Consider the following 21,619-nt stretch of genomic DNA (forward strand, 5'->3'; position numbering starts at 1 on the left):
CATGGTGAGTAATTTCTTGTGTTTGGTCTGAAGCTAAAAACACAGAACACACCTTTAAGGGTGTGGGCTGGTAGGAGTTGCTGGGAAATCAGGTGGTCCTGCTTCAACAGGATGACAGAGTTTCTAATTTTCACAGCACACTCAATTGGTGTCTTCCATTTATCATGTACTTATATACTAAATATAAAGAGCTGCAGCATCTTATTTCTTAAATTCCACTGTGTCCACTTGTTTACAGGTAATCTTCCTCTCTTTTCCAAATATTCCTGCAGGTTTATTTGCAAAAGAAACCTGTTTGTTATGTTTTCAAAGAGTACAACTCTGTGCTACCACTTGCCAATCCCTAAGCCAAGACCTTATCCATGGACAAAGCTTCTTGCTGTCTTCAAAGCAAGGTCCCTGCTCTTGGGCTGTTCTCAGAAACCTACAGCCCTTCTGCAGCCAAGAAGGGCCTTTCTGGAAGTGCCAGCCTCAACCATGGCAGTGGATCTACAATCTGGGTGTTGAAGCACTGCCTCACCCTCCCCACTCCTAATGGGTAGAACAGCCCCTGCACAGGCTGGGGCAGGAGATGCCCCCAAGGTGGGACCTTCTGCTGCTACAGATACAGCAGGAAAGAGCCACTGAGGGTGAGAACTCCCAAATACCAAATGGAGGAGGCACTGTGTGACATTCTGCATTTTCTTCCTCTGTAGTCAGCTTCCATGCAGGTTGGACAGGGAATCAGGAGGTACTCTGGAGTCAAGAGGCTATGTCTCCCTTCAGCCCTGGGCAATCTGAAAACAGCCTGCTAGAGTCATGGAGCCTCCAGGTGTAGGCAGGCTGTGCCTCTTCCTCTCATAAGCTTTACCTGCACCTCTGCCTCTCTGTCTCCTCCACGACCACCACTGCCACCACAGAGCCCCTTTTCAGCCCTGCTCCTAGTGTTGCTCTTCACAAACCTCCTGTGGTGTACATACTAATCCAGGCCAAGACATGTGCCAAGACACATGACACTGAAGATCTCTGCCCAGGCCCATCCCACTGTCCAGAGCCCTATGGCCAGCCAAGCCCACATACATCTCCTGTTCCTCCCTCTCATATCTGCACACTCTGCATGATGGTCTGCCTCCTGCACTCAACAAAGCACATGATTCACTACATGTCTACATGTGCCAGGTACTGCAGAAAACAGACAAAAATCCCTGACCTCTCAGAGACAACATTTGAGTGGAATGAAAAATCCATAGTATGCCAGCTGATGATAAAAGCTATGGAGGGAAACAGGTAGCAGAGGGGACTAATGAACATCATAGGATGGTGGGAAAGGGAAACCTCACTGGAGTGGCATTTGAGAAAAGACCTACAGGAGGGAGGAGGCAGCCTCTCGAAGAAAACTGGGAGAAGAACATGGCAGCTAGGAGGAGCAGCAAATGCAAAGGCCCTGAGGCAAGAACATTCTTATGTGTTCTAGGAAAGGCATGGAAGAGATGATGGGAAGGGGCTGTGGGGAGCTCACTTAGGCCATAAAGACCATTGCAGAGCCATTGGGTTTTACTGTGATCGAGATGGGAACCTGGGAGTTCTAACTAGAGAAGTGACACATCTGACTTAAATCATTGTGGCTGCTGTGTTGAGAAAGACTAGAAGGCACTGGGGAAATACAGAGACCAAAGAGGAAACTACTAAAACTATCCCAGTGAGAGACATGGCAGCTTAGACTAGAGCTACAGCAGTGGACATGGAAGGAAGTGGCTGAGTGGGAGGAAGATGGAACAACGGGATTTGCAGGTGGTTATGGTGTGGGTATTGTGGGAAGAGCAGAGATAGGGCTAACCAGGATATTTGGGCCTGAACAACTGGGAGTTACCATCTACTAAGTGGTGAGGACAATGGGAACAGCCTGTGTGGTAGACTCTGGGAGGGGCAATCCCAGCTGGCTTTTAGGCCTGAAGGGAACAGAATGCCCTCTAGGAAACCCCCTCATGCAAGCCCTCTCAGGCCCACGTGCATGCACACATGAGCACCTCTCTGCACCAGAGGTGCTGCACACATATGTTATTTCCTTAAGCAACCCCAGGCTTTGTATCATCTGGAAGCTTTTGCATGCAGTAGGTATTCAACAAACATTTTTAGTAATATGCTGCATAGAATTGCACCTATTTTTTTTTTTTTTTTGGTGGTACTGGGGTTTGAACTCAGGGCCTCATGCTTGTTAGGCAAGTGCTCTTACCTCTTGAGTCGCTCCACCAGCCCACCTATTTTTAAATAGCCTAACAACGCAAGAATGGTCTTTCAAAACATCTAAAAAATATGTTTAGCACTGATTAAATATTCAGTGGTAATTATTCCATCTCAAAGGTCCTATATACAGATGCTGACTCATCCCCAATTACTCATTGTCAAGAAAGTGTGGCCATGGAAAGACAAGCCTGGAGAGAAGAGTGTTACCTTGCCAGTCCTTATGTCCCAAGCTTTGATTTCAGGGCTGAAGCCTCCACATAAAAAAATGCTATGTTCTTTTGGATGAAATTTCAAGGTAGTGATTCTAAAGTCACTTCGACCACTAAATAGCTGGGTTCCTACAATACAAACAGAGAAAGAGAGGATTAGAAGATATTTAGATCACAAAAGAAATATCTTAAAACTAAGATGTTAGTGAACACTGCTCATCTGGGCCCCATATGGCCTGATGGAGGCTACTGGTAGTGGCAACATTTGCCTTCATTCCTTGGCCAGCCCACCCCGACTAGCTGAACTCTCACTCTCCAGGGCTAAGCTGGATAGATAAATCTCTGAATGTCACCTGTCACATGCTCTGTAAGCAGTACACATATTACCTTAGTTAACCACACACCAACCCTAAGACCACTTCGCAGCTGGAAACATGGAGATTAAGAAGCATTTCCAGGTTGTACAATTAAAAAAGGAGGCTACTCATCTGGGAGTCTAAAGGCTAAAAAGCAGACTTTCTCCCAGGAGATTTTGTTTAGGATCAGCCATCTTACAATCAGGCCCTTATAATAATGGATGACGGTTTTGACAGAGCACAGCAAGTGGAGGTGGTCTGACATTCTGGGTGGTAAATGAGAGTGGCCCTGACAGCAACCCCAACCACAGAATGGTCATTGGGCATGAACCTCTAGGGCTCATACTGACACTGTAGGACTCATAGTCCCAGTCATTTTTGCATGTGTCATAAACTATTGTCCAGTCCTTGTGTGTGCTGTACAGACACACATGGTGTGGAGACGGAGCTGTCACTACAGTCTTTTACAGGTGAGCTACACGAATCTCAGAAGTGTCTCATACGCACTGCAGGTCAAAGCTAGTGCCACCTCACTGCCCATGCCTGCTTCAGTATCCCTGATTATAGCACTGACTGTAATTCTCTCCTGTCACACTTAATGTGCCTGAACCTGCATTCAGAAACTGACCCAGCCGTGACAGACATTCTCAAACAGGACAGTCTGAATGCTGCCCCCATGTGTCCCCAATGACTGGGCTCACGTGCCAGGAATGATGCCTGCCACCCACCACGACAGTCAGCAACTGTCATGGATGTTGTCTTTCACGTGGCCCAAGGGCTCCCGCAGCCCAGCAGGGAGCTGCCTTTGACTCACAAGATTCCTGTGCTGGACCAAGGCAGTAGCAACACAGGGACACAAGAAGCTTGGGGCCAAGGAGATAGATGAGACACCAAAATCTCAAGAATCAAGTCCTTTTCTAAGCCTTAGGAAAATGTGTTTGCTCATTCTATGCAGAAAGCCCTCCCTGAAGGTCTTCCTGCTCCCTGTGCTGTAATCCCCATGTCCTGAACTAAGTGCCTGGCCATTTCACCCAGTAAGGAAATGAAAGTCATCATTCAGTGCTCATGAGAATCTTAGTAGGATACGTCACTGATCCGACTGCCTGGAACCACAGTCTCCAACCTGTCCTACTGCACCCTACTCAGGAAAACCCTTTAGCAGACAACAGCAACACAAGCATATTTGTTGAGAAGCTACAGCATGGGCCAGTGCACCATTATGTTAGAAACACTCTTAAATGCCAAAAGGAGGACAACATAAAGGGTGGGGCAAGGATAAAATAAACCAATGTTTTAAAATATATATGTATTTTATTTATTTTATTATCATATAATTGTTGCACTGGGGGTACATTGTGACATTTACATAAGTGCTTACAATATATCTTAGTTAAATTCACCCCTCCATCATTCTTTATCCCCTCCCATTCTTAGAATAGTTAGTTTCAACAGGTCTCATTTTTCCATTTTCATACATGAGAACAAAATAGTTCCACCATATTCGCCCTCCTTCACCCTTTCCTTATATTCTCCCCCCTTCCACTGGTACCAACCCCCAGACAGGATCTGCTTTACCTTTTTTATTGAAAAAAGACATTTTTATGTAAGGAGTTTCATTATGACATTTCCATGTATATACATATTATAACCCAAATTGTTTCATCCCTTCCATTCTCCTTTCTACTTTAGTCCCCTTCCTATTTTAAAGTTTTTTACTAAATGCATTTACTGAAACAATTAAAAACAGTAAGTTTACATTTTTACTGAGTAACAGAATTGAATATACTCTCATTTACTTAAATGCAGGGGAGTTTTTGTGACCCAGTGGTTCAAATGTCATTGGCTATGGTCCAGTTCACCCACTGAACACGGTCAATGTTGACCCATATGTATGATTTGGATGCAAGATGATTCCATTGAACACTTCTGCCCACCAGTGAACAGTATGCTAGTAAAGCCCATTCCCCTAAGTCAAATAACGGCTCCTGTAAGTAACCTGAAGGTGTTATTACTGTATTCTCATGTTCTTAACAACCTAGCCCAAAATACACTGAAAGTTTCATTCAAAGAATTTTAAAACAGATTAGAAAAAACACTGATCCCAGGCTAAGGGTATTAAAGTTTTTAACAGGCAACACTTACATCAAAACCATGAGGACAATTAAAAGCATCTTCTTTCGGGGAGTGGGGTACAGATCGGTGGTAGAGTATGTGGTAGCATGCCCGAGGCCCTGGCTTCAACTTGTCAGCACCAAAACATACCTGTTTCCTGACTGTTCTCGCCACAGCATATTGTGTGTGTGTTTATGACAGCTCTCTCTATGTAATCCAGATTGGCCTGGAACTCTTGATCCTCCTGTCTCAGCCTCCTGAGTACTGGGATTAGAGCTGTGTACCGCCACACCCAGTCACAGTACAAATTTTTGGGGAAGTAGTTGCTCCCAAACTTTGACAGTGTCACTTTTATCTAGAGGTGAAAGTGTGTTGACTTTTTTCTCCTTCTCTCTTCTAGGGGTCTACCATTGGCAGTCACATTCACCACAGGAAATTTGGAGAATACCTGACTTTTTCTGAATGAACTATTTACACCTCTTTAAGCTACACAAAGCCCTCAGGCATGCAGCAAGATAGGCAATGCTCGACACCTATTCTAGAATTACAAGACCAGGAAATAGGAATCAATAGGGACAAGAATGGGAAGACAGCCATCAAGAAGAGTGCTTAGGGTTGTAAGATAACTTAAGATTATACCAATATTTTTATGTTGCTTTTTAACAATTTTTTTCATTATTGATATGTGCATACAATGTTTGGGTAATTTCTCCCCCCTGCCCCCACTCCATCCCTTACCGCCCCCCTTCCTCTCCCCCCCACCCCCTGGCTACCCGGCAGAAACTATTTTGCCCTTATCTCTAATTTGGTTGAAGAGAGAGTATAAGCAATAATAGGAAGGAACAAGGGTTTTTGCTAGTTGAGATAAGGATAGCTATACAGGGAGCTGACTCACATTAATTTCCTGTGCGTGTGTGTTACCTTCTAGGTTAATTCTTTTTGATCTCACCTTTTCTCTAGTTCCTGGTCCCCATCTCCTATTGGCCTCAGTTGCTTTAAAGTATCTGCTTTAGTTTCTCTGCGTTGAGGGCAACAAATGCTAGCTAATTTTTTAGGTGTCTTACCTATCCTCATACCTCCCTTGTGTGCTCTCTCTTTATCATGTGATCAAAGTCCAATCCCCTCCTTGTGTTGCCCTTGATCTAAGTCCGCATATGAGAGAGAACATACGATTTTTGGTCTTTTGGGCCAGGCTAACCTCACTCAGAATGATGTTCTCCAATTCCATCCATTTACCAGCGAATGATAACATTTCGTTCTTCTTCACGGCTGCATAAAATTCCATTGTGTATAGATACCACATTTTCTTAATCCATTCGTCAGTGCTGGGGCATCTTGGCTGCTTCCATAACTTGGCTATTGTGAATAGTGCCGCAATAAACATGGGTGTGCAGGTGCCTCTGGAGTAACCTGTGTCACAGTCTTTTGGGTATATCCCCAAGAGTGGTATTGCTGGATCAAATGGTAGATCAATGTCTAGCTTTTTAAGTAGCCTCCAAATTCTTTTCCAGAGTGGTTGTACTAGTTTACATTCCCACCAACAGTGTAAGAGGGTTCCTTTTCCCCCGCATCCTCGCCAACACCTGTTGTTGGTGGTGTTGCTAATGATGGCTATTCTAACAGGGGTGAGGTGGAATCTTAGTGTGGTTTTAATTTGCATTTCCTTTATGGCTAGAGATGGTGAGCATTTTTTCATGTGTTTTCTGGCCATTTGAATTTCTTCTTTTGAGAAAGTTCTGTTTAGTTCAGTTGCCCATTTCTTTATTGGTTCATTAATTTTGGGAGAATTTAGTTTTTTTAAATTCCCTATATATTCTGGTTATCAGTCCTTTGTCTTATGTGTAGCTGGCAAATATTTTCTCCCACTCAGTGGGTGTTCTCTTCAGTTTAGAGACCATTTCTTTTCTTGAGCAGAAGCTTTTTAGTTTTATGAAGTCCCATTTATCTATGCTCTCTCTTAGTTGCTGTGCTGCTGGGGTTCCACTGAGAAAGTACTTACCTAACCTACTAACTCCAAGTATTTCCTACTCACTCCTGAACCAACTTTAGAGTGTGGGGTCTGATATTAAGATCCTTGATCCATTTTGAGTTAATATTGGTATAGGGTGATATGCATGGACCTACTTTCAGTTTTTTGCAGACTGCTAACTAGTTTTCCCAGCAGTTTTTGTTGAAGAGGCTGTCTTTTCTCCATCATGTATTTTTAGCACCTTTGTCAAAGACAAGTTGGTTATAGTTGTGTGGCTTCATATCTGGATCCTCTATTCTGTTCCACTGGTCTTCGTGTCTGTTTTTGTGCCAGTACCATTCTGTTTTTATTGTTATTGCTTTGTAATATAGTTTGAAGTCAGGTATTGTGATACCTCCTGCATTGTTCTTTTGACTGAGTATTGCCTTGGCTATTCGTGGCCTCTTGTGTTTCCATATAAATTTCACGGTAGATTTTTCGATCTCTTTAATGAATATCATTGGAATTTTGATGGGAATTGCATTAAACATGTAGATTACTTTGGGGAGTATCGACATTTTTACTATATTGATTCTACCAATCCATGAGCATGGGAGATCTCTCCACTTTCTATAGTCTTCCTCAGTCTCTTTCTTCAGAATTGTATAGTTTTCCTTGTAGAGGTCTTTCACATCTTTTGTTAGGCTTGCACCTAGGTATTTGATTTTTTTTGAGGCTATTGTAAATGGAATTGTTTTCATACATTCGTTTTCAGTTTGCTCATTGTTAGTGTATAGAAATGCTAATGAGTTTTCTATGTTGATTTTATATCCTGCTACCTTGCTATAGCTATTGATGATGTCTAGAAGCTTCTGAGTAGAGTTTTTTTGGTCTTTAAGGTATAGGATCATGTCATCTGCAAACAGGGATATTTTGACAGTTTCTTTACCTATTTGTATTCCTTTTATTCCTTCTTCTTGCCTAATTGCTCTGGCTAGGAATTCCAGTACTATGTTGAATAGGAGTGGAGATAGTGGGCATCCTTGTCTAGTTCCTGATTTTAGATGAAATGGTTTCAGTTTTTCTCCATTAAGTATAATGCTGGCTGTAGGTTTGTCATATATAGCTTTTATAATGTTGAGGTACTTTCCTTCTATTCCTAGTTTTCTTAGAGCTTTTATCATGAAATGGTGTTGGATCTTATCAAAGGCTTTTTCTGCATCTATTGAGATGATCAAGTGGTTTTTGTCTTTGCTTCTGTTAATGTGGTTTATTACGTTTATTGATTTTCATATGTTGAACCACCCCCGCATTCCTGGGATGAAGCCTACTTGGTCGTGGTGAATAATCTTTTTGATGTGTTGTTGAATTCGGTTTGCCATTATTTTGTTGACGATTTTTGCATCAATGTTCATTAAGGAGATTGGCCTATAGTTCTCCTTTTTGGAGGTGTCTTTGCCTGGTTTTGGGACAAGTGTAATACTGGCTTCATAAAATGTGTTAGGCAGTTTTCCTTCCCTTTCTATTTCATGGAACAGTTTAAGGAGGGTTGGTGTCAGTTCTTCTTTAAAGGTCTGATAGAATTCAGCAGAGAATCCATCAGGTCCTGGACTTTTCTTTTTGGGGAGACTCTTAATTGCTGCTTCAATTTCATTTTGTGTTATAGATCTTATTCAGGTGATTAATATCCTCTTGGTTCAGTTTTGGATGATCATATGTATCTAGAAATCTGTCCATTTCTTCAAGATTTTCAAATTTATTTGAATATAGGTTCTCAAAGTAGTCTCTGATGATTTCCTGGACTTCCATGGTGTTTGTTGTTATCTCCCCTTTTGCATTCCTGATTCTACTAATTTGGGTTTTTTCTCTCCTCATTGTAGTCAGGTTTGCCAGGGGTCTGTCGATCTTGTTTATTTTTTCAAAGAACCAACTTTTTGTTTCATTAATTCTTTGTATGGGTTTTTTAGGTTTCTATTTCATTGATTTCAGCTCTTATTTTTATTATTTCTCTCCTTCTATTTGTTTTGGGATTTGCTTTTTCTTGTGTTTCTAGGAGTTTGAGATGTATCATTAGGTCATTGATTTGGGATCTTTCAGTCTTTTTAATATATGCACTCATGGCTATAAACTTTCCTATCAGGACTACCTTTGCTGTGTCCCATAGGTTCCAGTAGGTTGTATTTTCATTTTCATTGACTTCCAGGAACTTTTTAATTTCCTCTTTTATTTCATCAATGACCCATTGTTCATTAAGGAATGAGTTATTCAGTTTCCAGCTGTTTGCATGTTTTTTGTCTTTACTTTTGTTGTTGAGTTCTAGTTTTACTGCATTGTGTTCAGATAGAATGCATGGTATAATTTCTATTTTCTTATATTTGCTGAGGCTTGCTTTGTGCCCTAGGATATGATCTACTTTGGAGAAGGTTCCATGGGCTGCTGAGAAGAATGTATACTGTGTAGAAGTTGGATCAAATGCTCCTGTAGACATCAAGTAGGTCCATTTGATCTATTGCATATTTTAGATCTAGGATTTCTTTAATGATTTTGTGTTTGGATGATGTATCTATTGATGATAATGGGATGTTAAAGTCTCCCATGGCCACTGTGTTGGAGTTAACATATGCTTTTAGGTCCTTCAGGGTATGCTGATGAAATTGGGTACATTGACATTGGGTGCATATAAGTTGATAATTTTATTTCCTTTTGGTCTATTTCCCCTTTTATTAGTAATGTCCTTCTTTATCTCATTTGATCAATGTAGGTTTGAAGTCTACTTTGTCAGAGATAAGTATTGCTACTCCTGCCTGTTTTCGGGGGCCATTGGCTTGGTAAATCTTCTTCCAGCCTTTCATCCTAAGCCTACGCTTATTTCTGTCGGTGAGATGGGTCTCCTGTAAGCAACAAATTGTTGGATCTTCCTTTTTAATCCATTTCGTCAAACAGTGCCTTTTAATGGGGGAATTAAGTCCATTAACGTTAAGTGTTAGTACTGATAGGTATGTGGTGATTCCTGTCATTTAGTTGTCTTAGTTGTTTGAAGGTTTGATTGTGTGTACTTAAGTTGAGGTTACTCTCTACTTTCTTGCTTTTTCTTTTCCTGTAGTTTGGTGCTGCCTGCCCTTTCATGGTTATGTTGGGTTTCACTTTCTGTGTGTACAATCCCTTGAAGAATCTTTTGTAGTGGTGGCTTTGTGGTCACATATTGTTTTAGTTTCTGCTTATCATGGAAGACTTTTATTGCTCCATCTATTTTGAATGATAGTTTTGCTAGGTAGAGTATCCTGGGGTTGAAGTTATTTTCATTCAGTGCCCGGAAGAACTCATCCCAAGCTCTTCTTGCTTTTAATGTTTCTGTTGAGAAGTCTGCTGTGGTTTTGATTGGTTTACCTTCGTATGTTATTTGTTTTTTCTCTCTTACAGCCTTCAGTATTCTTCAGTATTCTTTCTCAGGTCTCTGTATTTGTTGTTTTAATGATAATATGCCGTGGGGTTGATCTATTTTGATCTGGTCTGTTTGGTGTTCTGGAGGCATCTTGTATCTGTATGGGAATAGATTTCTCTAGATTTGGGAAATTTTCTGTTATTATTTTGTTGAATATATTATGCATTCCCTTTGCTTGCACCTCTTCTCCTTCTTCAATACCCATGATTCTCAGGTTTGGTCTTTTGATGGAGTCAGTGAGTTCTTGCATTTTCTTTTCACAGGTCTTGAGCTGTTTAACTAGTAGTTCTTCGGCTTTTCCTTTAATTACCATTTCATCTTCAAGTTCTGAGATTCTGTCTTCTGTTTGTTCTATTCTGCTGGATTGGTCTTCATTATGTTTTGCAATTCTGTTTCATTCTTTTTTCTGAGGTTTTCCGTATCCTGGGTGTTTTCCTCTTTAATGTTGTCTATTTTGCCCTGAGTTCATTTATTTCTTTGTTAATCGTGTTCTTTGTTTCACTTTGGTGTTTATACCGTGCTTCTATGGTTTCTTTTATTTCTTCTTTTGCTTTTTCAAATTCTCTATTTTTGTTGTCTTGGAATTTCTTGAGTGTCTCCTGTACATTTTGGTTAACCATATTCAGTATCATCTCTATAAAATTCTCATTGATTACCTGTAGTATTTCTTCTTTTAGATTATTCTTGTGGGCTTCATTGGGTTCTTTGGCATAGTTTATCTTCATTTTGTTGGAGTCTGGATCTGAGTATCTGTTTTCTTCATTTCCCTCTGGTTCCTGTACTAAGTTTTTGCTGTGGAGAAGCTGGTTTCCCTGTTTTTTCTGTCTTCCCATCATTGCCCTTGGTGTTGTTATTGTCCCTGTACTGTGTGCAATTAAGTATTTTCTAGCTTGTAATAATAACAATGGTGATATTTAGAATGGAAGGATGAGAGGAGATGGAAAGCAAAGAAGTTAAAGAAAAAGGGAAAAACAAATAAACAAAGAAGTAGAAAAAACAAAACAAACAAAAAGTTTCAAAGATATAAACAGGTAGAGATAGTGTACTAATCAACAGTAAACTGAACAGGCATTAGAGAGACAGAGAGAGGATTGAAAAAAAAAATAATAAATAAATAAATGAAAAAAAAATCTCCAAGTTCAAATGCAATAAAGTTTCAGTCTCAATAATTTTGGTGTTAGTCTTTCAGCCTCCAATCCTGGATATGGTGCCTCAGAAGTAGTTCTGTCATTGTCTCATCAAAGGGGAAAAAAACCAAAAAAAAAAAAAAACCAAAACAACAGAAAACAAACAAACAAAAAAACACCACAAAGTGTCCCAAGTTCAAATGCAATACAGTTTCAGTAAGTTTTTCAGCATGCAGGTGTAGTTTGGTTGTTGTCTCATCAAAGGAAGAGAGGAAAAAAAAAGAGTCTGGAGACAGGACTGTGAATGGCTATCTGCGGCTGTGGCTCGCCTGCCTGCTGATGTCAGCCTGCTGTAGCTGGAGGCGTTATTTATGCAGATCTCTGGGGTGAGCTTAACATTCACCTGGCCCCACAGGCTTTGTTTACTCAGAGTTCTCCTGTGCGTGAGCCACTGCCACAAGCTTTCCCCTTTCCAAACACACTGGGGGAGGTGACACTGCACCAGCTTTCTCAGGCCTGCGTGTTTATTTATAGTTCACATAGGAAGTGGGTCTTCCCTCCTCTCCTGTGGAGTTTTCCTCCCACTGCCACTTTTACTCCTGATTGCTGGGCATGTGCCGGTGCTCCTGCCTTCTCCAGCCGGCTTGTTGTGAGTGATTTCCCCTCCCCCCCCACCTCGGTGCTTAGGGTGCCCCGCCTTCTTTGCTATGTGTCTTTTTTGTTATTATTGCTTATTATTCAGTTTTTTTTCTTTTTTCCCTGGGTGGGGGTCGGTCTGTCCAGGGGGCTATGCTGATCTGGCCCAGGGTTGTCTGTGGGAGTACCACATACCACTTAGCTCACCTGTGGTCTGCATCTTCCCAAGCCGTCTGGGCACTCAGTGGCGCAGGGGCCCTTCTGGTTTCTCCGTTTAATGTGAAGTGGAGATGCTCTGCGCAGGCTGGAGGTGTGGAGGAGTCAAAGTTTTGCCTCTTCTCAGTGGTTTTTCCTGTAAGGTGTATTGCTAGCATCTCTCCAAGATTTTACTTTAGGAGGCATGCTTTCTGCTTCCTCCCTCTAGCCGCCATCTTGAAATCTTCTTGATGTGACGATAACAAATAATTTTTTAAAAGGCATCAGGGAGCTGAACAGATTCAGCTTGGTGCCTTGGGGCTGGTGCCCCTCCCTCCTGGGCCAACACTACCCTCAACAGTACCCTCAGGTAAATAAAATAACACTTCCCAGTGAGTTGATCTACTTGGAAATCCTGGTATTTCTCCAATTTCTGCTCTTCCTTGCCTCTTAAGCTACAGTTGGTGATTAGAAACCAACCATGATGTGCCTGGTTGGCAAATGTCACCTAGGAGTTGGGGGCAGTGGGTAGTCTCCCCTGGATCTCCACATGCCTAACTTGGGCAGCTCTTGTGGCGGTTACAAGTCCTCATTCAGGATACTCACTCCAGCCGAGTGGCTAGGGGACCACAGAAAGGCTGAGGGAGTGACTAGTATGGCATCTCTTGGTGGAAAAAGAGAGCACAAAGTCCTTGAAATGCAAGGGGCTGGGGCAGGCCAACCCCCTGCTCACTTCGAATTTGCTGCCAACTCTTAAATCTGAAGGAAAGACAAACTCTTGTTTGCCTAGAGAAAATGTTTTCCTTATTTCTTGGACCAGAGCATATAGCCATATATTTGATTTCAGAAACGGCAGTGAATTATCCATTATGTTTTTCAAAAAGTACAGTGATACAGCCTTGTCAGCAATAGGGAAAAAAAGAGGAGAGGAAAAGTTGAGTTACTAAAAGGTAAGTTTTCTGCATTAAAAAAAAAAAACCACTTTATTTCTGTTATTTTTCCTCAACCCCTAAAGAGGTTGAGAATCTGTCTTTTAAGGACTAAAATTTTCCATTTAAAAGAGAGGCTATAGAGAAACTAAAGCAGATACTTTAAAACAACTGAGGTCAACAGGAGAAGGGGACCAGGAACTAGAGAAAAGGTTAGTTCGAGAAGAATTAACTTAGAAGGTAACACACATGCACAGGAAATCAATGTGAGTCAAGTCCCTGTATAGCTATCCTTATCTCAACTAGTAAAAACCCTTGTTTCTTCCTATTATTGCTTATACTCTCTCTTCAACAAAATTAGAGATAAGGGCAAAATAGTTTCTGCCGGGTAGCAAGGGGTAAAGGGGGGTAAGGGAGAGAGGGGGGAAGTAAGGAAGGGGGTGGGGGGAAGCAGGGAGAAATGACCCAAACATTGTATGCACATATGAATAAAACAAAAATTAAAAAAAAAATAAAGAACCGAAAAAAAAAAAAAAGAGAGAGAGAGAGTCTATAGTATGTATTTTTCCTACTTTTAATATATAGGCCTTTACTGGTTTTCTTTATTATAGGAGTCCAAAACTAAAAAAAAAAATTAAATTTTTAATAAGCTTCTAGATACCTAATGAAAAACACGTAGGGAAAAGTCTGCTAAGTACAAGGATCTCAAACAGGAATCAGGACCACAGTTGTCATCATCTGACACAATGTTTGAGGCAGAAGGTGAGAGACAGCTAATTAGTTGAGTCACAGAGACCCAGGTCCCACCCTAGCTCTGTCACTTCCAGTGGAGGGACCTTGGGCTAGTCCCCCTGTTGCTACGTCTCATGCAGTCATGAGGACTGAACACTAAGTGGCACATAAAGCACTCTGTGGAGTCAGCCACAAAAGGGAGCTATTATCGTTTGAAAAATTAAACCCCAACTTATTGAATTCATCCTTGGTTAAATTAAAAGCTAAAGCCAAGGGATACAGGGTTTTAACAGCAGGAACCCTGAGAGACTAATGACTGTTGAGCTTTTGTCGTGAGGATCGGAGAATACGATACCCTGGGCTGGCCTGTGCATTTGCTAAAGAGACATGGAAAATATTTATCAGTGAAATACCTTGACCACCAAATCATTAGCCATGCTGGAGGCGAAGGCCTTCCTCTTCTCTTCCTCTCCACAGATCCATGGTTTGTTTATCATCTCCCCTCCTAGGCAGGCTTCTTCAAGCACACTGTTTAGTTGTTACAAAACCTTTAACCTTGTGACTATCTAGCTTGTTTGTCTGTTATAGAGAATTCTGTTTATACACTGCATTCTTATAGGAAACTGAGCTTTAAAATATTTAACCCAATGGCACTTGGCTTTATTGATCCAGATATAATGAGCTCAACCAGTATAAAACTGTTCAGATCTTCTTGGAGTTAAGAAAAATTACTTCTTTCGGCCTTGAACCAATAGTGATACAAATAAAAAATAACTTACCTGGCTGGGTTAGGGCTCAGCTCAATACCCAGTACCAAAATGAATAAATGACCATTAAAGCAAAAACATATTGAAAACTCAAGGAGTTTCCTAACACCATCGCTCCCACTTGCACCACCTCACAAGTGTCACTGTGATCAGTCCCCTGGTATAGACCCTCTTCATCTCTCAGGTAGAGGCATCAAATTCCCGAGCTGACCTCCCATGTGTCCAGGCTCCAGGACCCTAAAGGCCTCCTTTCTACTCGGCATGTCTGGCTCCCAGCCCCGTTCTGGGCACATAACTGGTAGTTCAAATCAAAGGAAATCCAAATGCTTGTCTCTAGGAAAGAGAGGCGACACTTGTGCCTTCCTCTACGGGAGTACACTCTAGCCAAGTAACTGAGGAAAAATGGACACTTAAGATAAGCCTGTCCCTCCAGGCCTGCTTGGAGCTCGTACCTGTCATATCACAACCCGAGGTGGTGGTGGAGATTAACCCACGTCTCCAGTTGGGAAAATGGAAGCTCAATGAGGTGAGAGACCGTTCAGGGCCACATGAGTGGCCCTGCTGAGACACAGACTGGACTTGTCTGATCTCAGAGCTCCACTCTCTGCACCACACCTCCACATCTGCCATGACCTTTCCTTCTCCTTAGCTCTTTGTTCACATCCACAGGCTCACGAACATGTAGGAAAAATGTTGACAAGGGAAAGCTTATGTTGTTGGCTCGTGGTAATTGAGCCTGTGTTCCCAGGCAGCAGGCATATGACTCATTTCGCTAAAATCAATATCGTTACACTCATCCTCTGGGAAGTATTCAGCCAGCTGTAAATTTAACCATCCTGACTCAAAGTTAACGAGAAAAGAAGCTTACTAACTTTCAGATCAAACTCTATATATCAGGAACAAGAGCCATCTTGGCAAGATGGGCAGAGGCCCAGGCTGAGAGCCAGATCGGCCTATATCTGCATACCCCCTGAGCTGGGGGCTCTGAGTCTACCAGCATTCCTCTTACAGCCTGGCATCCTCACCTTCAGAAGTGGTAGTAAGAATAAAAGACAATGTGCCTAAAAGTGAGCCCCAAATAGACAACAGCCAAATAGACAGTGGTGATGGTAGCAATCACCATGCTCTCAGGAGAAACAGTGGTAGTTGTAATCATGTCTTTTATCACAAGTTCAATCACCACTCTTAATTATCTGGACAAGACTGAGTTTTTCAAAATTGGAAAAAGGAAAAAAAAAAAAAAGGAGTGGCTTACATGTGAGTTAGTTTTCTAGAACTCATAACTCACCATTTAGACAGCAAATGTGCTGAGACCGTGTTTAGGCTCCAAGGTAAGACAACAAAGGTGGACTTATCTCAAAAGAGTGCTGATCACTAACTGATGATAGCTATACACCCACACACATATGCAACATTATCACTGTGTGACAACAGCAACAAATAAAATAATGCTGTGGCCTGGGTGCCACCTTCTTTATGCAGAGGGCTGGCAAGAGCATTCTAGGCAAGGATAGAGGTTTATGGAAGTACAGGGACTTCCCTTTCTGAAGTGACAGGGAGAAGCTGCCACTGGTGTTTTTACAAGGTTTAATAACACCTAATTGAACATCGATACCTAAGGTAGTTTTTCCCTCCAAAGTTGTATGGGAAGAAAGGGATGAAACAAGGTAGAGAAACACCCTCCAGAGGGAAAGAGAAATGAAGTGTGTCAAAATGTAGGTGGAAGGATACAGACTGGGGGCATGGTCTCAAGAAGCAGACCTTCCCCAGAATGTAGCCAGTGTGAAGGAGTGTTCAGAGAACTTCCATTAGAGATGGAGGGGAAAGTGAGGGTGTTTGCAAAAGACCTCCAAAGGAGTAGGGAGGAGGATAGGTCCCTTTGCATGAGTGATGGTGGTAGAACACCTGCCCACTGGACAGAGGAGGCTATGTAGTCCTCTGAACCTCATTTCTAGATCTAGTAGCCACAAGCACTGGGCCTAAAGGAGCAAATGGACAAGAAGAATTCAGAACTCTGAAAGCATGCCAGTTAGCCAAGACTCACAATACAACAAGCACACTGCGTGCTTCCTTCTCAGTCTCTAGGGGCACCTGAGAGATGGCTAACAAAGTCCACCAGAGGGGTACTACGGTGCTGGAAGTCTAAGAACAGAGGACCAGACCCTGGGCAGCAGTAGTGAGAGGTGCACCACCTCAAAGTCTTAGCCAGACAAGGAGCCTCCCTTGCTGCCCCTCCTCCATAGCCCATGAGCCCCCTGGTACCCTGAGGATCTCCCCTAGGCCTTCATTTGGACACTTTTCACCCCTCCTATATCAAGTACTCTGAAACCATTGGGGGCTTACATTTTCCTACTGGAGTGTAGCTGTCCTGCGCTCAAGAAGCATCCTTCAGTACTCACTTAATCAGAAGGATCAGGCTCAGCCTGGCACAACTCCCTCCCCAGAGGCCCCAGTCATCTTTTGCACATGGCAAGCCACTGCCCAGTGAGAACACCCAGGCTTGGCTGATCTCATGTCCATCAAGAAACCTCTACTAGTCACATGGGCCCAAACTGGATATAGCCAGTGGCAGCACTGGCTGAGTGGCCTGAAGAATGTCACTAAGTACTCTAAGCCTCAGTTTCTACATCCATGAAATGGGGCTGAAAACACTGCCCTTGCAGGCTAGTGGGAGACTAACACATCACATAAGCAAAGGTCTAGCACCTTTGCTTGATGTGAGCCAGGTGATGTGCAAGACCTGGCCACACAGCCCAGGACCCATAGTGAGGGTTTAGACAGTTGGCCATTCTCCCTCTCTGTGAGGGAAGCCCTGATTATGATGCAGAATTGAGGGTGGCACCAAAAGACACTTCAGGGAAAACAAGGGGAGTAGTAATTTAGGGTCCTGTCCCAGCTGGCTACTTGTTTCCATACTCTATGACACTAGCAAAAACACAGAGACATCCTGAGCAGGAGGAGTCAGTCAGAGGCAGGAGCTACAGAGCTGTGGGCAGTAGGCATCCCGGGCAGAGGAGGGCAGACTTCCCCAGCGTTGAGTTCCTGGAGTTTTGGAAAGGGCTTGCATGCCCATCCACACCCCAAATATAGGACACATGCCATCCTGTCGCCAGGAGGACATTGCACCCACCACCAGAGGAGACCTGGGGAGACCCCTTGATTACCCAAGGCTTCTTCATATTCTGCCCCAGCCCCATGCCAATCAGCCATGGAAGGCTTTTGGAACCAATTCCCTAAAGTGGCTCTGTTTGGTGAAACAGCCCAACAACTGGGGCTCCCTGAGCAACACAATGGGAACAAAGGCTTTGTGGGGCAGTGTAGAGGAGGGAAGGGCACTTTACTCAGGGCTTATCGTGTACCAGGAATTCTGCAAAGCAGCTCTGCACATGGCACAGCCCTGCCCCCAGCCTGGCATGGTGAAGAAACAAAGGCAGAGGAGCATCCCACCTGATCAACTCAGAGTGGGGGCGGGAGAAGGAAAGAGCCCCAATTTGCAGCCCATCCATGCCCCTTCTATCCCATCCAGAGCTGCCCAGATGGCCTGATGAGCTGGGTGCACATCAGGACTGGTGACCCATGCACAAGAAAAGCAGTCAAGAAACACACAGTGTGGTGCCAGTACCATACATTGCAGTGGTCTTAACAGTCAGACTGGTCAACTGAGGGGGCTGAAGTCTGCCAAAAACACCACCAGGACTGCTTAGTCTCAAACAAGCTTTGGGGCATTTTAAGGAGACTGACTGACTTGGTATGCAGGACAGGTCACTCACAAAGCCAGTGACACTTAGGGCCGCCGTGGCATCTGCCAGTGTTTCCTGAGGCCACCTCAGCCTAATGCACCAGAGACATTTGTTAGGAAGATTACAGACGGAAACAGGAGCGCCACAAATAATTAATCTGTGAGCAGATTTTATTAAGTGTTGATTCATGGTTGTTCCATAAGCCAACAGCCCGTCAGAACTATAAATTAACGAGATAAAATGTTTCTGGCCCTCCATATTTCAGGCAGGGTATTGACATTTTAGAATCCGCAGATTTTTAACTGTATTGATTGAGGACACCAGGATAAATGGCCTTGGCGCCAAATTCCCATTAATGACAATGGGCACTGAGTGACTAATTCCCAAAGCACTGTGGTGAGAACGCCCTGCATTGCTGTCTCCTGGCAGGGAGCTCTAATTAGATTGAAATGAAAAAGCCAAATCACCACAGGCGGAAAAAGGCAGATCAAGTAAATGGGAGATCAGACTTGGTGAGGAGAAAGGACAAGTCAAACCAGGACTAAAGCCACCGGGGCTGTGTGAACCTCCCCACCCCCACCCCCCACCACCCCCAGTCCCAGGTGAAGAAAGCATGAAGCAAAATCTGGGCAGAAGGCAGAGTGTGCCAAGATGGGGTGGAAGACACGGGGAAGGGGTTGCTCTACCCCAGCAGCCCCTGGGGGCTTCACACCTGGGGCAGGAGGGCTCAGCAAGGGCCAGTTCTGGCTGGTGATGGAAACAGAGACCACTAGGATGGGCCCATCCTCAAGGAGCTCCCATGCTAACAAGGAGATAGAAACTGACAGCCACCCTCAGGAGAGGCCTGCTCTTGGAGAAGGAGGCCTTTCCCAAGACTGCAGTCTAAACCCCTCAGTCATGCCCTCCCTGGGGATGAAGGACATCTAGTTTGCTCTCCACTGTAGCCCCAGCATCAAGTACTACACACCATGAGTACACAGTAAGTAACAACTTGAGTGAATGAAACCAGGCCTTCAACAGATGAGCCCAGTGGTGACATCATTCTTTTAATGTAGCGTAAGAATTCCTCAACCACCTGGCTACTGGATGGCAGCACCCAGGGAAAGGGCCACGTCCTTCCCATGGTGCCACCCTGCACCCAGAGCCCTGGGGTTCACTGGCCTGGCCAGGCATGTAGCCCTCCAGCCACAGTTCTGCCACACGTGTCCACAGTACCCTGCCTCCTCCTATTCCTCCAACACTCCCTCAGGCTATATATCACATGGGACCAATAACATCTGCTCAGAGCACAGACCAAATCATAATTCATTCTTGCTCCAGAATAAGCAGTAGCCCTTACTGCTACCTGCTGTGGCAGACCCTAACCTGCCAGACAAGGGAGCCTTCTAATGGCTAAAGATGTTAGAACCCCCCATGACACCTGCACATACTCATATACACCAACAGTGGCATGTGTTTGTATAACATATCCTGGTTGAGGAAGTAGGTAATGATGAAGAGCCACGCCAAATCCACTCATGTCATCTAATGCATCTGACGTGCTTGGATAGCATCACTCACCCTCATCTATAAAGTAATGATGCAAGTGTGTGTGAGGCCTCTGATACTGTATGGGCAGTGTAGCACCCATGTGTGCTCATGAAGGCTGTGGCCTTCCACACTCTCCAGACTCACCTCTAGGCTTCTTGTACCACATGACACACAGCTCTGGTTCCCACATGTCACATGGAACCATGTTCCTGTGATAGCTGGGTCCTCATGGTCCCATCTAAGAATCTGCTTCCTTCCCCTCCAACATGCCTCCTTCACCCTGATCCTCTGTCTATCTGCTCCTGGCTCAGCTCAGGTTTTACTTCCTCCTGGAAATCTTTCTTGATTTCCTATACTCAACATTTTCATAGTTCTGATGTCTTGCTCCATCATGGCACCCTGAGATTATCTCTGCACTGCATGTGAGATTCTCCAGGGTGGGCACAGGACCTCATTCAGCTTTCTTACATACCATGCAAGGCTGGGAACACATGGGCAGCAGTGAATGGTCAGGCAGCAGGCTTTGCATCCTGGCTCTGTTACTATCTGGCTTGTGCCCCCAGTCAGGTGTGTGAGGCTATAGACAGTGACTGACCCACAGCAGGTATTCAATAACCAGAGAATGCTGTTGTCATCATCAGCCCAACTGATGTGGCACCAAAAGTACTCAAGCCATGGTGACCACACAGGGCTGAAGGTCAAAAAGACCACAGATGGTCAGGGAAACACCCCCTGAGAGGGATGTACCATCCATTTGGAAATGAGGGAAGGGCACAGAGCCCACAGTTGCACACAAGTCTCCAGCCCTGCCAGCCATGCATGCTGGGAGGCTCTGGGCAGGAACTTTGCTCCCTGAATCTCAGTCTCCTCACCAATTATGGAAATAACTGCTGCCAGCAGCCACAGTTAAGAATTCAACATGCTGTATGCAAAGCCTGAGGTACCAGCCTGGGCCCAGTGACATCAGTTCCATCACCCTGTCCTGAGTGTGCATGGGGCTCACAGGAGCTGCAGGCTGCCTTGGTGGCCCAGAGGAGAGGAGGACACTTGAGGTGGATACAAAGCCCACAGTAAACTGTGACCCCTTGTGCACTTCTTCCCTGCACCTCCCTGGAACTGCTGGGAAGGCAATGCAGGGGATTGTACCCAGAGTTATCATCTCCTCTTTCCAGATACTGCAAGCGGCAGCCCTCGAGCTACCACCATGGGCCAGCAGGCCACTGCTGGGCCAGGCACACAGGAGGCTGGTCAGTGTGCTCTGGAGAAGCACACTGGAACTGGTATGAACAGACCCTTATTCCTGGCTCTATATGTGGAACCTAGCATGAAAGTGACTGAGGTGGAGCCCAAGCTGGGCAGGAGACTCAGGGAAGGGAAAGCTCATCCACTGATCCCTCCCTCCTTCACCAGCTGCTCAAGGGCCCCCAAGGATCTGCCCAATGTGAATCTATTCAGCCCATGTTGCCTTCTCATGTGGCCATTATACACACTCAGGTGAAGACTTCCCTCAGGGGCTGGAACCAGTCCTTATACCTTCCCAACATCAAGGAATTGACAAGAATTCTAACTGATTCCAACTAAAGGACACCATGATAAAGTTAAATATATTTCAGTACAGATTGCACGTCAGAAGTTGATTAAAAAGCCACCTCTTTATCCAGCCCTGCAGCGTG

General features: G+C 44.1%; 1 protein-coding gene across 7 annotated transcripts in view; it reads right to left on the minus strand.

Moving 5' to 3' along the window:
* Positions 1–21,619, minus strand: part of Wdr25 (WD repeat domain 25) — a 138,493-nt gene that overhangs the window by 34,840 nt on the left and 82,034 nt on the right. For 6 of the 7 annotated variants that reach the window (XM_074067162.1, XM_074067163.1, XM_074067160.1 and 3 more), the window contains one exon: positions 2,431–2,561. The exons of the other annotated variant lie outside the window; for it this stretch is intronic. In XM_074067162.1, the coding sequence (XP_073923263.1) occupies positions 2,431–2,561 (131 nt within the window). The remainder of the gene's footprint in view (positions 1–2,430; positions 2,562–21,619) is intronic. 7 annotated transcript variants of the gene reach the window in all.

The sequence above is a fragment of the Castor canadensis genome, chromosome 3 (genome assembly GCF_047511655.1).
Source record: "Castor canadensis chromosome 3, mCasCan1.hap1v2, whole genome shotgun sequence".
Lineage (NCBI taxonomy): Eukaryota > Metazoa > Chordata > Mammalia > Rodentia > Castoridae > Castor > Castor canadensis.